The following is a 17,048-nucleotide window of genomic DNA, read 5'->3' as shown; positions in this document are numbered from 1 at the left end:
AACACATTTATGACAATCATGTATACAACAGCAAATAAAATCATAAGTAGTTTTTTCACAATTCTTTAATAAATTGTGTTAAAATAACTTATCAAAATAAGTGAATATTAGAAACTTTACAATCCTGTAGGAAATACTGGTTTTGACTTTCATCAGTTTAACCACAAATTTAAGAAACCACAAACAAAATGACCAGTTCTTAGGCCTAAATTTCAGGTGTGGCAAACACAATAATATTAACAAAATATAAATTGTTAACAAGAAATAAACCTACAGCTACATTAATTACACCACCAAAATATTCCAATGTTGCTAATTTCAAATATATAAGAAGTCACTTCCTTATAAAAAAAACAAAAAACTTTTACATAATTCTATATTTGAGGTAAACTTTAAGATTTTGTATTGTACTTTTAATATATTTTAAAAAGTTAATAGTGAAATTAAATAATAAACGTATCTGATACATCAAACACTAGGCAAGTTCTGAAGGATCATGTAACGTCAGAAAGAATTATGTATGATGGGAATATGCAATAGTTAAACTTGTTAGTTTGCTTAGAAAAACATGGCTTAAATAAAGTTTAGTCCAGAATTTCTAAATTCAGCTATACACACATGCAAACACACTGTTAGCATTGTTTTCCATTATTAACCCTGTCAACACCACTGCAACAAGGAATAATTGACAAGTGAAAATTGAAACAGTAGCCTACACTTTATTGTTACTTCTTCAACCTATATTTACACTAATTAGTAGTTTTCAACACAGAGTTCATTAATTGTGTTTACGTACAATTCATTTAATTATTACACTGTAAATACTCCTTTCAATTATTTTACACATTAACTGTCTGACAGATTTACTCAGAGGACATCATTAGATGGGAACTGTTTACAAAGAGACTGTCATTTTATTTCATCTTTGCACACAAAAAAAATATTGTTCTTAACACAATGAAATTCTAAGTTTATATTAACTATTTCTTTAAATATAAAAATCATACTAGACCTGACAGATACATAATGTAATGTGACAGACATCTGAATCAGGTAGTTCTTAAATTTTTTATACTGCTGCAGCTGATGGGAAAGAGATTTGAGATTACTTCACATTCCTCTGAATGAATCCCAAAACAATATGCTACAGGACTGAAGCAGATATTTGATTAGATGGAGGAGATGCTATTATCAAAAAAGGATTTTCTAGGTTTTGTCTGAGAAGCTTGAGAAATCTGGCGGCAACTTCATCGTCTACGGCTCGTACATCGTACGACAAAGAGATGGTGATTGTGGCTTCAGGTTGTCCATCTTCACCAAGACTAAGCTGTGTTGAGCCAATTCCTAAGATAGCTGCTTGGTGAGTGTTAACTATGTCAATTAGCTCTCTTACACCCTCTACGTCTACACTGGAGATGCTACACCAAGAAATAATATTAGCTTCTAATTAGGATAAGCCATATACTTAGAGCAAAACTACAAATTAATCTGGCCATTAACATAGCTAATTAAACATACTTTTATTCGTATTTACTTATAATGATTAGAATGGTAACAATATTTTCAGTTGTATAAACCCATTAACATCTTACTAGGTTTGGCCAGCCTAGAATATTAAGGTTAATTCTAAACTAACAATACAAATCAATCTTTATAGTGAAAGCAGAGCAACAATCAAAAAATTAAAATAAAGTAAAAGTAAGACTGAACAATTCAAAATTAGTACACAAAAAACATAGATAACATCTTCAGGCCTAATCATCACAAAATACATAGACAACATCATCAGGCCTCATCATCTATGGAAAATACAGGAAAATAATCAAATTTTGTACAATTTAAGCTTCTGACAACAAGTTAGGTCTGTTGTGGATCCTACTTATTAATAATAGAGTTCATTTTGAAAATTAAAATGACTAATTGACATTTTTAAACCAAACATTTATTCACCCCACAAACTTATCCCAAGTAATATTTTTATCAACATACTTGTTATACAATAAAATAGACTTTTTCCGATACTTCCTGCTAAAGCCATCAAATGTCAAAATGTTTTCAGAGCTGACTAAAGAATGGAAACCATTTTTAATGAAGGCAAACAACTTCAGATAAATGTTTTTTTCTACTTAACTGTTATGGAATGTGTGAAATTCATAGACCCTTGAAAAACATGTAAATTGATATGTTGGGTAGAGTAAAAAAAATATTATCCGAAGTTGTTTGTTGTCTTCATTGAAAATATAAAAAACATCTACAAGTCACTGACATTTTTTAATGATGTTCCAAGAAATGCTGAAAAACCATGAATAGTCATACATGTCTTTAAATCTACTGTTTTTTTACTACTGCATGATTCATTATGTATCTCAGAACAACTGATAATGGTATTAACACTTTTATTGACAAACAAAACCTTTTTGTTGACCTGAGGATGACCTAGGAAGGTCAAAACATTATTCTCTGCTTATCAATGTGTTAACACCCATACCAGCCATTCTGAGATACATTTTTATTTCAAGTGGGTTTCTCGTCATCAAGCATGATTCATTAGTTTCTGCAGGTTCTAGGAATGGCAGTTTACCCTCTTCTCTATTTTAGGTTCTAGTGTACCTCAGAGATAATGTAAATGTGGCCAAGTATTTGCATCAGCAATAACTCTGGCTTTATTAGAAAAGATAGTTAATGTACAGCTCACATTGAATAAACTTTCCTTTTAGTAAAGTTTGAACTCAGTTGAATATTCTGCCTTCACCATCCCTGAAGGCAGCTCATTCCAAAAGTTAACTACCCTGTTTGGAAAGTAATACTGTCTAAGTTGTGGATGACAGTACAAACTAACTATGTTGCAGATGACTATACACTGCCAAAAATTGAATTTTTGACCCCTTATCCTATTTTTTTCACTGTTAAAACACAAAGTTTGATGGATGTATATTATCAGTACCATTAATCTTAAACACCAAAATCATGTCCTCTCTGAGTCTTCTCTTCTCCAGAGAAAACAAGTTTAGAGATTTTAATCTCTCCTGATAGAACAATCCCATCATCCTAGTGGCTCTCTGAACCTTCTCCAACAATTCCAGGTACATCTTGAGGAAGGGAGCCCAGAACTATACACACTACTCTAACTGAGGCCTTACAAGTGATCTATACAGTGAGACAGTAATAAACCTTGTCTTGTATTCAGTATTTATATACATAATACCCAAAATTCCATTAGTCCTATAGCTAGATACAATACAATAAAATTGCTAATAATTTAATGCACTTCATAATTTACTAGCCCTCAATAACTTTTCATTGAGAATGTTGAACAGTTTCAAAAACAAAACTCTTCAGGCCAGCTGGGGTACATCATGCAAAGTCTTATTTGATACTATTTATATCTGTGAAAAATTGAAAAGAAACTGGTAAAACAACCTGATGGTTTTATTTATGTGTACACCAAGAAATAGAATCACTAAATAAATTACTAACATAAAAAAAGACATTCATTTTTATAGATTCTGTAATGGATCAGTGATTATGGAGCTCTCCACTAATCAGCTTTCTCTTCCTGCATTAGTTAATAAAAAATTAACCAATCACAGCTTATTTTGATTATTAATTTTTCCTACGTCTACACTATTCAACAAAACTTGTGACATTCTATAAAACGTTTCTATTTTGTTAAAGTTTACTTTTGGTTTCTCTCTGATCAACATTTGTTTGGATTTGGAGTGGAGACATGTTCTCAAGTGTCACAGAATATAAAATTACATTTAAAAAAAATCGTCTATTTGTTTTTTTGTATCTGAAACAAACTGACCTGAATGATCCGTCAACAGTGTCATGTGGCTCAAGTGTCCCTTTGTGAGCTTTATCTGACAGTTCCTGAAAAATAAAATATATTTTTAGCTATATAAATGATTGTAACCCATAAATAACAGTTTAAACTTGTGTTTAGGACTGATTAAACAATAATATTTTCCTTTTAGTTATTATTCAAAAGGTAGGTATGATTGGGCTCAAAATGGCATACTTTAGAATGGCCAGCAAACACAAATTTATAATGTATCTGTGGAATTTATATCACAGAAAAGTGGATCATAAATGGGTTAAAATAACTAATTCAAGAGTCCCACATTTTGAAAAATGAAATAAAGTTAATTTACTTTAGTCTACTGAAAGTTACCAGTTGAGAACAATCTTTACCTATCAACAGAAACAATTACTATTCACATATTATATACAACAATAAAATAAAAATAGTTGTCACTGTCCATTTTTTTTTTCAGAACAGTGAATACTTTCCAGTTTCATCTACATCACCCAGTTGGTCCTAAAAATAACAACTTTGTAGATGTTCTAAAAAATAGTGGTCACTGTCTAGTTTAACAAGACAGTTTGAAAATGGTGGACACTATCTAGTTCTACAAAACAGTGGTCACAATCTAGTTCATTCAACAAAATAGTGGTGTCCCTCCAATTTGTTCTAAAAGTTACTTATAAGTTATAGATTCACATCATGTATATATTACAATTGTAGCACTATTTTTGGAATGAAATTAATGATAAATTTCAAGTTTCTGTTTGTTGTTTGTGAATTTTTGTTGTGACTTCTGAGTAAGTTATCAAACCAACCATACCTTTCATGAAATACAAGTTTCACTATTTAAGGTATTTCCAAATCCATACTGACTTAATGTATTGTCAAAAATCATTTTGGAATTAGAACAGTACTTCAGGCTTTTCCAATAAAAGGTATCTTTTCTGAAATGTTTTGACCAACCTTTGAAAATTAAGCTAATGGTTTTTTTTTAATTTCAGTCTATAACATTTATTTCAATTATAGATCAGTATAAGATATGAAAAACATATCAAGTAAACATTTTTGTGTCTTTGACCATGGACCTCTATCCACTGTGGTACTCAATTTTTCAAAGAAATTTCCTTGATCAGAAGATGCTAGACAGAGAAGTACACGTAGATTAGAGCAGGTTTTAAATAAATAAAAAAAACATATATTGTATTACAAAAATTATAATTCACGTTAATATAAATAAAAAGAACAAACTACATGTTTAGTACCAAAATGCAAGTAGGGGTTATTAGCCAATGAGGTATAATAATAGAGCTGTACTGAATAAATAAATGATGAAATGTTAGAAAGACCACTTGTTTTCTTGTATATGCTAAAAACCAAAGAAATATTTGATTAGATTTGCTGGTCTGTTTGAAATAGCTCATCGGTGTTAAAAGTGTAATTTCAACCGAATAACTGAAAATATATGAATGGATATATATTTGGTAAAGCAGAGAATCCTTGAATACCACAGCCACGCTTTTACATCTAATCCTTGACGTTGACAAGCTGGAACTGTTATTTATTATTTTCCTTTTCATCAAGTACTACAATACCAGTGAAATCGTTTAACCCCTTTCAGCACTGTTCATAATGTTTCAATCTTACTGTGCAGTGCCTTCCTGGTTACTGGTCAAAGACATTTCCTGCTGTCACCTTGCCGTGCAGTGCTTTCCTGGTCATTCATCAAAGATGTTTGTGGCCGTCACATAGATTTTTATCTCCAAAACTAATGAAAGTTTGTGCTCATATGGCTGGCCAGTCTCTAATTACATCTACTCAGCAGAATGTTTGTGGGACTCATCAGGCATACTGCAGCAAAAACAAATTCATCTTCTTTGACTGATTGTTTAGGTAGACATGATGAGTTCAGTGGAATGGATGACAACTGCCCTTTTGCAGAAAAACACGAATGTAGAAGATATAAAATTCTTTTGTCTAATTCTCCTTTATAAAATCACCAACACTTTTCACACAAAGGTTATCCAAATTACTATGATTTAAATATTCAAACACAGGCCATGCTAGCAAAGTCAAATGGTATACTTCATGTGGTACCAAGCAAGATGGTAACATGCATCAACATCTTAATGGTTATAGAATTTCCATACTTCATATATGTTTCCATACATTACTCTCATTCATTCCTTAAACCCCAACACACTTCTAACCAAATTACAAACATCAATAAGCCAAGAAAGATTAACAACCAAGAATAATATTTGTTTTTTTGTGCTTGCACAAGAAGTTTTAATAACCTAATAACTTTACAATAAAGTCACTAGTCTTTAATGTTAAAACTAATACACAATAAGGAATCATAGATTTATTCTTGATAAATTAAAGATATGCAAAGCACGACTACTAATTTTCCAAAGCAGTAAAACCACTGGTACCTTTTCTCACAAACTGGCTGTTAAAAAAACCCAGTTGTCTGTGATAGTTACATACAATCTCTAAGACGTTATTTTGTTCTCAAACAAATGAAATTTATATCACGTCTGATGAAACAGATATCAACCTAAACAGTGCCCCAAAACCGTAACATATTACATTCTCATTCTACTATAAATGTACATTCTAATTCTTACCTTTACAATATCTGCTATATCTACAATACCCATACTGCTGACATTCCTTAGAGTTGGGGTGACCATTCCAAATGCTGTGGAGACATTGAAAGAAATGTTTATAGAGGGCAATACCTGTACACTTTCTCCAGTCCAGGTTACATTGACTTCTGGAACAGACTATGTGAAGAAAGTTATAGCATTAATAGTTGCAAATTGATTCACAAAGTAAACAGTTTCCATAATTTATTCACTCAGGGAAGAGTATTCCACAGAAAAGCCAGCTTTGAAAAAAGTTTTTCAAGTACAGCACCTGAGTACTTCTTGTTCTTTATTATTTTTGTATAAATAATGAACACCATGCATGTTTTAGTCTTTAGCATTAAAATAAAAACTCTGTAGCTGAGTGTTTATGAAAGGTGGACCTTTCTTCTTCAGGGATAATCTGGGAGTTTATAGCGAGATAAAGACATCTTTATATACCATACAATACATGGTATATAACATAATAAATTCAAGATTCCTGCATTTTGAAAAATGGCAGTTACATACATGTTTTTAATCAGCTATAAACTCTTATTTATCAATATTTATATTGGTTATAACAAACTAATATATATATATATACATACACATACAAGTCTTTTAAATCTAAAGTAACCAAATGTGTAAAGTGGAAACAAAGAGAGAAGTTGCTTTACCTGAATCGTAGCAGCGACAGCCTTAATGATACATTCGTTTACAGTCACCTCAACGCCTTCATCTGGAACAAACATTCATAGTTCAGTTTCTCTAACATATAATTTATGTCACAATTCTTACTGCTTGTTTTAATTATTCTTATGATACTTTATAAATTACAAGGTTAGTCCTTTCTTATACACAGCTATTTTGAAGCATATTCTTAAACCACAACTAACAAGCTCAAAACAAACTGGATGCCTCGCTCCACCATTAACTGTATCATACATAACAAACACTTAAACCTTATCATGGAAGATTTTCATACTTGGGGGAAAAAAAAAATCCATCATTAAATATGTTGGTTATACATTACATGAAACCAACACCCATAAAAACATACTAATACTAGTTCTGTTCTTCAAAGACATTATACATAGTTAATAAAAAAACCTGTAAATATGCAAATTGTAGAATTTGTGATGACGAGAAACCCACTTGTTGAGAAATTTATATGCAAAAACGGCTCGTTTGGGCTGAGAAAACACTTTTACATAGAAGAGCGAACAACGTTTCGACCTTCTTTGGTCATCGTCAGGTTCACAAAGAAAGAGGTAACTGACCGGAAGCTGACCACATGTTTGAAAGGGGTTGTGTAACTGTGTGTTGAAATGTATAAATGCCTTTATACCTATATTAATAAAATAAAATAAATAAAATTATATATTCAAACATCTAATACCGCCCTCTACATTTCGACACACAGTTACACAACCCCTTTCAAACATGTGGTCAGCTTCCGGTCAGTTACCTCTTTCTTTGTGAACCTGACGATGACCAAAGAAGGTCAAACGTTGTTAAGCTCTTCTATGTAAAGTGTTTTCAGCCCAAACGAGCCGTTTTGCATATAAATTATAGAATTTAATTACTAAATGTCTAGCCTAACTGTATTTATTGTCAATAACATTTCCATAGTTTAAGGAACAAATTCCATTAGAATTTAAAGTAAAAACACCATTTTGGTAACTCACAAGCTGCTATATTAACAATCAATATCTTTCACTATTAGGTTGTTCATAAAATAATGGTGGATTTTTATAATAAAATTTTAGTCTTTTATAGGTATAAAAAAACCTCTCTTTTTATGACTTCATATATACCATTGAAAACTAAAGCTTCCTTCTATTCATTAATGTTTTTATTCTAAACCTTTATTTCCAATATTTCAAACCCTTACAATTAATGATGGATAAAAAAATGTTATGCATCACAAACAGCTTGCAACATCGACCAATCATGCATAGTGCATCACAAACAGCTTGCAATATTGACCAATCATGCACAGTGCACCACAAACAGCTTGCAATATTGACCAATCATGCACAGTGCATCACAAACAGCTTGCAACATCGGCCAATCATGCATAGTGCATCACAAACAGCTTGCAATATCAACCAATCATGCACAGTGCACCACAAACAGCTTGCAATATTGACCAATCATGCACAGTGCACCACAAACAGCTTGCAATATCAACCAATCATGGTGTGAAGGAACCACTTATGAATGTACAGTACAGCATTGGCTCCAAAAGTTTTGTAACGTAGATGTGAGTCTTGAACATGAGGAGGGCAGAGAACATCCTTCTGCTATTGAAAACTACTAACTGAAAGCATTAGTGCAAAGAAATCTACCCCGAACTGTTCCAGAAATAGCACATGAATTGAGTGTTGCCATTTCCACAATTTCAAACCGTCTTGAGCAAATTGGTAAAGTTCATAAGTGCGATAAGTGAGATCCACATGAACTCAGTAAAAACTGGAATAAGTGCCATTCTTGAACTGTATTCTATGCTGATTTTGTGCAACAGAAATGACCCATTCTTAATCGAATTGTCACTTGTGACTAAAAGTGGATCTTTTACAACAACAGAAAGTGGTCTGCACAATGGCTCAATCATGACAAGGCTCCAAAACATTTTCCAAAGCCAAAGTTGTACCAACAGAAGATTATGGTCACTGTATGGTGGTCTGTGGCCATTATTATCTATCACAGCTTGCTAAACCAGAGCCAGAACATCACTGCAAAGGTTTACTGTAGAACACTAGAAGAAATGCATAGAATGCTGCATGAGAAACTATCAGCATTAGTCAATCGAAGAGGACCAATCTTGCTTCATGACAATGGTCAGCCACATGTTGCTCAAATGACCCTCCAGAAGCTCAACGAATTGGGCTATGAAATATGCCTTATCCTCCTTACTCCCAAAACCTGTTGCCTGCTCACTTCTACTTTTTGAAGCATTTAGACAACTGTTTACAGGACAAAAGTTTTAAGAACACAGTAACAGCAAAAAATGGCTTTAAAGAATTTTTTAGTCCTAGGACTTCAGAATTTTATTGTCATGGCAAAAATAATCTTGTTTCTTATTGTTTAGATTCACTGGATCCTTTTTAATTAATAAAGCTGCTTTTAATTTTTTAATTTCTTATTAAAGTTAAAATTTAATATCCACCATTATTTTTCAAACAATCCAATAGTAAAGCAGTGTTTTGGTTTGAGATTAATAGACGTTACTTTAAATACAAGATAAATAAAAAATTTTGTTTTCATTGAAGAAAACATCTCTAACATAGTATATCTTTTTCCATAATTTTATTAAACAGACCAAAAAATTTGTCCTGTATAAATGTGCATCCAAATCCATCACTCACTTACTCTGTATAGGAACTGTTTAATAACCGATACACCTTAGTGTGGTTCTCAAAATAACTCTTGTTTCAAATACTCACCTTCGAATTTCTTGCAAATTTCATTCAGTTTTCCTACATAACAATCGATATTCATGTAAGAGTGAGGAATTGTTTTCTGGAATAAAAGTCACATTAAGTTTTTAAATAATTACACACCAGTCAGTTATACATTAATTTCACATTTTAGACACAAATGTTTTCTATTCAAACCATACTAAGTTTTAAAAACAACAATGTTTTCTATTCAAATCATACTAAGTTTTAAAATCAATGTTTTCTATTCAAACCATACTAAGTTTTAAAATCAATGTTTTCTATTCAAACCACACTAAGTTTTAAAATCAATGTTTTCTATTCAAACCATACTAAGTTTTAAAATCAATGTTTTCTATTCAAACTATACTAAGTTTTAAAATCAATGTTTTCTATTCAAACCATACTAAGTTTTAAAATCAATGTTTTCTATTCAAACCATACTAAGTTTTAAAAACAACAATGTTTTCTATTCAAACCAAACTAAGTTTTAAAATCAATGTTTTCTATTCAAACCAAACTAAGTTTTAAAATCAATGTTTTCTATTCAAACCATACTAAGTTTTAAAAACAACAATGTTTTCTATTCAAACCATACTAAGTTTTAAAATCAATGTTTTCTATTCAAACTATACTAAGTTTTAAAATCAATGTTTTCTATTCAAACCACACTAAGTTTTAAAATCAATGTTTTCTATTCAAACCATACTAAGTTTTAAAATCAATGTTTTCTATTCAAACTATACTAAGTTTTAAAATCAATGTTTTCTATTCAAACCATACTAAGTTTTAAAATCAATGTTTTCTATTCAAACCATACTAAGTTTTAAAAACAACAATGTTTTCTATTCAAACCAAACTAAGTTTTAAAATCAATGTTTTCTATTCAAACCAAACTAAGTTTTAAAATCAATGTTTTCTATTCAAACCATACTAAGTTTTAAAAACAACAATGTTTTCTATTCAAACCATACTAAGTTTTAAAAACAACAATGTTTTCTATTCAAACCATACTAAGTTTTAAAATCAATGTTTTCTATTCAAACTATACTAAGTTTTAAAATCAATGTTTTCTATTCAAACCATACTAAGTTTTAAAAACAACAATGTTTTCTATTCAAACCATACTAAGTTTTAAAATCAATCTTTTCTATTCAAACTATACTAAGTTTTAAAATCAATGTTTTCTATTCAAACCATACTAAGTTTTAAAAACAACAATGTTTTCTATTCAAACCATACTAAGTTTTAAAAACAACAATGTTTTCTATTCAAACCATACTAAGTTTTAAAATCAATGTTTTCTATTCAAACTATACTAAGTTTTAAAATCAATGTTTTCTATTCAAACCATACTAAGTTTTAAAAACAACAATGTTTTCTATTCAAACCATACTAAGTTTTAAAAACAACAATGTTTTCTATTCAAACCATACTAAGTTTTAAAATCAATGTTTTCTATTCAAACTATACTAAGTTTTAAAATCAATGTTTTTTATTCAAACCATACTAAGTTTTAAAAACAACAATGTTTTCTATTCAAACCATACTAAGTTTTAAAATCAATGTTTTCTATTCAAACCATACTAAGTTTTAAAAACAACAACGTTTTCTATTCAAACCATACTAAGTTTTAAAAACAACAATGTTTTCTATTCAAACCATACTAAGTTTTAAAATCAATGTTTTCTATTCAAACCATACTAAGTTTTAAAACCATACTAAGTTTTAAAATCAATGTTTTCTATTCAAACCATACTAAGTTTTAAAATCAATGTTTTCTATTCAAACCATACTAAGTTTTAAAAACAACAATGTTTTCTATTCAAACCATACTAAGTTTTAAAATCAATGTTTTCTATTCAAACCATACTAAGTTTTAAAATCAATGTTTTCTATTCAAACCATACTAAGTTTTAAAATCAATGTTTTCTATTCAAACCATACTAAGTTTTAAAATCAATGTTTTCTATTCAAACCATACTAAGTTTTAAAATCAATGTTTTCTATTCAAACCATACTAAGTTTTAAAATCAATGTTTTCTATTCAAACCATACTAAGTTTTAAAAACAACAATGTTTTCTATTCAAACCATACTAAGTTTTAAAATCAATGTTTTCTATTCAAACCATACTAAGTTTTAAAATCAATGTTTTCTATTCAAACCATACTAAGTTTTAAAACAACAATGTTTTCTATTCAAACCATACTAAGTTTTAAAATCAATGTTTTCTATTCAAACCATACTAAGTTTTAAAATCAATGTTTTCTATTCAAACCATACTAAGTTTTAAAATCAATGTTTTCTATTCAAACCATACTAAGTTTTAAAACAACAATGTTTTCTATTCAAACCATACTAAGTTTTAAAATCAATGTTTTCTATTCAAACCATACTAAGTTTTAAAATCAATGTTTTCTATTCAAACCATACTAAGTTTTAAAACAACAATGTTTTCTATTCAAACCATACTAAGTTTTAAAACAACAATGTTTTCTATTCAAACCATACTAAGTTTTCTATTCAAACCATACTAAGTTTTAAAATCAATGTTTTCTATTCAAACCATACTAAGTTTTAAAATCAATGTTTTCTATTCAAACCATACTAAGTTTTAAAAACAATGTTTTCTATTCAAACCATACTAAGTTTTAAAAACAATGTTTTCTATTCAAACCATACTAAGTTTTAAAATCAATGTTTTCTATTCAAACCATACTAAGTTTTAAAATCAATGTTTTCTATTCAAACCATACTAAGTTTTAAAATCAATGTTTTCTATTCAAACCATACTAAGTTTTAAAACAATGTTTTCTATTCAAACCATACTAAGTTTTAAAACAACAATGTTTTCTATTCAAACCATACTAAGTTTTAAAATCAATGTTTTCTATTCAAACCATACTAAGTTTTAAAATCAACTATTCTATTCAACCATACTAAGTTTTAAAACAATGTTTTCTATTCAAACCATACTATTCAAACCATACTAAGTTTTAAAATCAATGTTTTCTATTCAAACCATACTAAGTTTTAAAATCAATGTTTTCTATTCAAACCATACTAAGTTTTAAAATCAATGTTTTCTATTCAAACCATACTAAGTTTTAAAATCAATGTTTTCTATTCAAACCATACTAAGTTTTAAAATCAATGTTTTCTATTCAAACCATACTAAGTTTTAAAATCAATGTTTTCTATTCAAACCATACTAAGTTTTAAAATCAATGTTTTCTATTCAAACCATACTAAGTTTTAAAATCAATGTTTTCTATTCAAACCATACTAAGTTTTAAAATCAATGTTTTCTATTCAAACCATACTAAGTTTTAAAATCAACAATGTTTTCTATTCAAACCATACTAAGTTTTAAAATCAATGTTTTCTATTCAAACCATACTAAGTTTTAAAATCAATGTTTTCTATTCAAACCATACTAAGTTTTAAAATCAATGTTTTCTATTCAAACCATACTAAGTTTTAAAACAACAATGTTTTCTATTCAAACCATACTAAGTTTTAAAATCATACTAAGTTTTAAAATCAATGTTTTCTATTCAAACCATACTAAGTTTTAAAATCAATGTTTTCTATTCAAACCATACTAAGTTTTAAAACAACAATGTTTTCTATTCAAACCATACTAAGTTTTAAAATCAATGTTTTCTATTCAAACCATACTAAGTTTTAAAATCAATGTTTTCTATTCAAACCATACTAAGTTTTAAAATCAATGTTTTCTATTCAAACCATACTAAGTTTTAAAAACAACAATGTTTTCTATTCAAACCATACTAAGTTTTAAAATCAATGTTTTCTATTCAAACCATACTAAGTTTTAAAATCAATGTTTTCTATTCAAACCATACTAAGTTTTAAAATCAATGTTTTCTATTCAAACCATACTAAGTTTTAAAACAACAATGTTTTCTATTCAAACCATACTAAGTTTTAAAATCAATGTTTTCTATTCAAACCATACTAAGTTTTAAAATCAATGTTTTCTATTCAAACCATACTAAGTTTTAAAATCAATGTTTTCTATTCAAACCATACTAAGTTTTAAAATCAATGTTTTCTATTCAAACCATACTAAGTTTTAAAATCAATGTTTTCTATTCAAACCATACTAAGTTTTAAAAACAATGTTTTCTATTCAAACCATACTAAGTTTTAAAATCAATGTTTTCTATTCAAACCATACTAAGTTTTAAAATCAATGTTTTCTATTCAAACCATACTAAGTTTTAAAATCAATGTTTTCTATTCAAACCATACTAAGTTTTAAAATCAATGTTTTCTATTCAAACCATACTAAGTTTTAAAATCAATGTTTTCTATTCAAACCATACTAAGTTTTCTAAAAACCATACTAAGTTTTAAAACAATGTTTTCTATTCAAACCATACTAAGTTTTAAAATCAATGTTTTCTATTCAAACCATACTAAGTTTTAAAATCAATGTTTTCTATTCAAACCATACTAAGTTTTAAAATCAATGTTTTCTATTCAAACCATACTAAGTTTTAAAATCAATGTTTTCTATTCAAACCATACTAAGTTTTAAAATCAATGTTTTCTATTCAAACCATACTAAGTTTTAAAATCAATGTTTTCTATTCAAACCATACTAAGTTTTAAAATCAATGTTTTCTATTCAAACCATACTAAGTTTTAAAACAACAATGTTTTCTATTCAAACCATACTAAGTTTTAAAATCAATGTTTTCTATTCAAACCATACTAAGTTTTAAAATCAATGTTTTCTATTCAAACCATACTAAGTTTTAAAACAACAATGTTTTCTATTCAAACCATACTAAGTTTTAAAACAACAATGTTTTCTATTCAAACCATACTAAGTTTTAAAATCAATGTTTTCTATTCAAACCATACTAAGTTTTAAAATCAATGTTTTCTATTCAAACCATACTAAGTTTTAAAACAACAATGTTTTCTATTCAAACCATACTAAGTTTTAAAATCAATGTTTTCTATTCAAACCATACTAAGTTTTAAAATCAATGTTTTCTATTCAAACCATACTAAGTTTTAAAATCAATGTTTTCTATTCAAACCATACTAAGTTTTAAAACAACAATGTTTTCTATTCAAACCATACTAAGTTTTAAAATCAATGTTTTCTATTCAAACCATACTAAGTTTTAAAAACAACAATGTTTTCTATTCAAACCATACTAAGTTTTAAAATCAATGTTTTCTATTCAAACCATACTAAGTTTTAAAAACAACAATGTTTTCTATTCAAACCATACTAAGTTTTAAAACAACAATGTTTTCTATTCAAACCATACTAAGTTTTAAAATCAATGTTTTCTATTCAAACCATACTAAGTTTTAAAATCAATGTTTTCTATTCAAACCATACTAAGTTTTAAAATCAATGTTTTCTATTCAAACCATACTAAGTTTTAAAATCAATGTTTTCTATTCAAACCATACTAAGTTTTAAAATCAATGTTTTCTATTCAAACCATACTAAGTTTTAAAATCAATGTTTTCTATTCAAACCATACTAAGTTTTAAAATCAATGTTTTCTATTCAAACCATACTAAGTTTTAAAATCAATGTTTTCTATTCAAACCATACTAAGTTTTAAAAACAATGTTTTCTATTCAAACCATACTAAGTTTTAAAATCAATGTTTTCTATTCAAACCATACTAAGTTTTAAAAATGTTTTCTATTCAACAATGTTTTCTATTCAAACCATACTAAGTTTTAAAAACAACAATGTTTTCTATTCAAACCATACTAAGTTTTAAAATCAATGTTTTCTATTCAAACCATACTAAGTTTTAAAATCAATGTTTTCTATTCAAACCATACTAAGTTTTAAAACAACTATTCAAACCATACTAAGTTTTAAAATCAATGTTTTCTATTCAAACCATACTAAGTTTTAAAATCAATGTTTTCTATTCAAACCATACTAAGTTTTAAAATCAATGTTTTCTATTCAAACCATACTAAGTTTTAAAACCATCAAGTTTTAAAATCAATGTTTTCTATTCAAACCATACTAAGTTTTAAAATCAATGTTTTCTATTCAAACCATACTAAGTTTTAAAATCAATGTTTTCTATTCAAACCATACTAAGTTTTAAAATCAATGTTTTCTATTCAAACCATACTAAGTTTTAAAATCAATGTTTTCTATTCAAACCATACTAAGTTTTAAAATCAATGTTTTCTATTCAAACCATACTAAGTTTTAAAATCAATGTTTTCTATTCAAACCATACTAAGTGTTTTCTATTCAAACAATGTTTTCTATTCAAACCATACTAAGTTTTAAAATCAATGTTTTCTATTCAAACCATACTAAGTTTTAAAATCAATGTTTTCTATTCAAACCATACTAAGTTTTAAAACCATACAAGTTTTAAAATCAATGTTTTCTATTCAAACCATACTAAGTTTTAAAACAACAATGTTTTCTATTCAAACCATACTAAGTTTTAAAATCAATGTTTTCTATTCAAACCATACTAAGTTTTAAAACAACAATGTTTTCTATTCAAACCATACTAAGTTTTAAAATCAATGTTTTCTATTCAAACCATACTAAGTTTTAAAACAACAATGTTTTCTATTCAAACCATACTAAGTTTTAAAATCAATGTTTTCTATTCAAACCATACTAAGTTTTAAAATCAATGTTTTCTATTCAAACCATACTAAGTTTTAAAATCAATGTTTTCTATTCAAACCATACTAAGTTTTAAAATCAATGTTTTCTATTCAAACCATACTAAGTTTTAAAATCAATGTTTTCTATTCAAACCATACTAAGTTTTAAAACCATACAATGTTTTCTATTCAAACCATACTAAGTTTTAAAATCAATGTTTTCAAAACCATACTAAGTTTTAAAATCTATTCAAACCATACTAAGTTTTAAAATCAATGTTTTCTATTCAAACCATACTAAGTTTTAAAATGTTTTCTATTCAATGTTTTCTATTCAAACCATACTAAGTTTTAAAATCAATGTTTTCTATTCAAACCATACTAAGTTTTAAAATCAATGTTTTCTAAAACAACTAAGTTTTCTATTCAAACCATACTAAGTTTTAAAATCAATGTTTTCTATTCAAACCATACTAAGTTTTAAAATCAATGTTTTCTATTCAAACCATAC

General features: G+C 27.8%; 1 protein-coding gene across 1 annotated transcript in view; it reads right to left on the bottom strand.

Moving 5' to 3' along the window:
- Positions 1-699: 699 nt before the first annotated feature.
- Positions 700-17,048, bottom strand: part of LOC143256444 (pyruvate dehydrogenase protein X component, mitochondrial-like) — a 53,355-nt gene continuing 37,006 nt past the window's right edge. Inside the window, exons 7-11 of the mRNA XM_076513688.1 lie at positions 9,888-9,963; positions 7,116-7,177; positions 6,436-6,594; positions 3,809-3,873; positions 700-1,418 (exon numbers count right to left, since the gene is read on the bottom strand). Of these exons, the coding sequence (XP_076369803.1) occupies positions 1,145-1,418; positions 3,809-3,873; positions 6,436-6,594; positions 7,116-7,177; positions 9,888-9,963 (636 nt within the window). The 3' untranslated portion in view covers positions 700-1,144. The remainder of the gene's footprint in view (positions 1,419-3,808; positions 3,874-6,435; positions 6,595-7,115; positions 7,178-9,887; positions 9,964-17,048) is intronic.

The sequence above is a fragment of the Tachypleus tridentatus genome, chromosome 7 (assembly GCF_004210375.1).
Source record: "Tachypleus tridentatus isolate NWPU-2018 chromosome 7, ASM421037v1, whole genome shotgun sequence".
NCBI lineage: Eukaryota > Metazoa > Arthropoda > Merostomata > Xiphosura > Limulidae > Tachypleus > Tachypleus tridentatus.
Note: the sequence above shows the minus strand (reverse complement) of the source record. Positions and strands in the feature narration are given on the sequence as shown.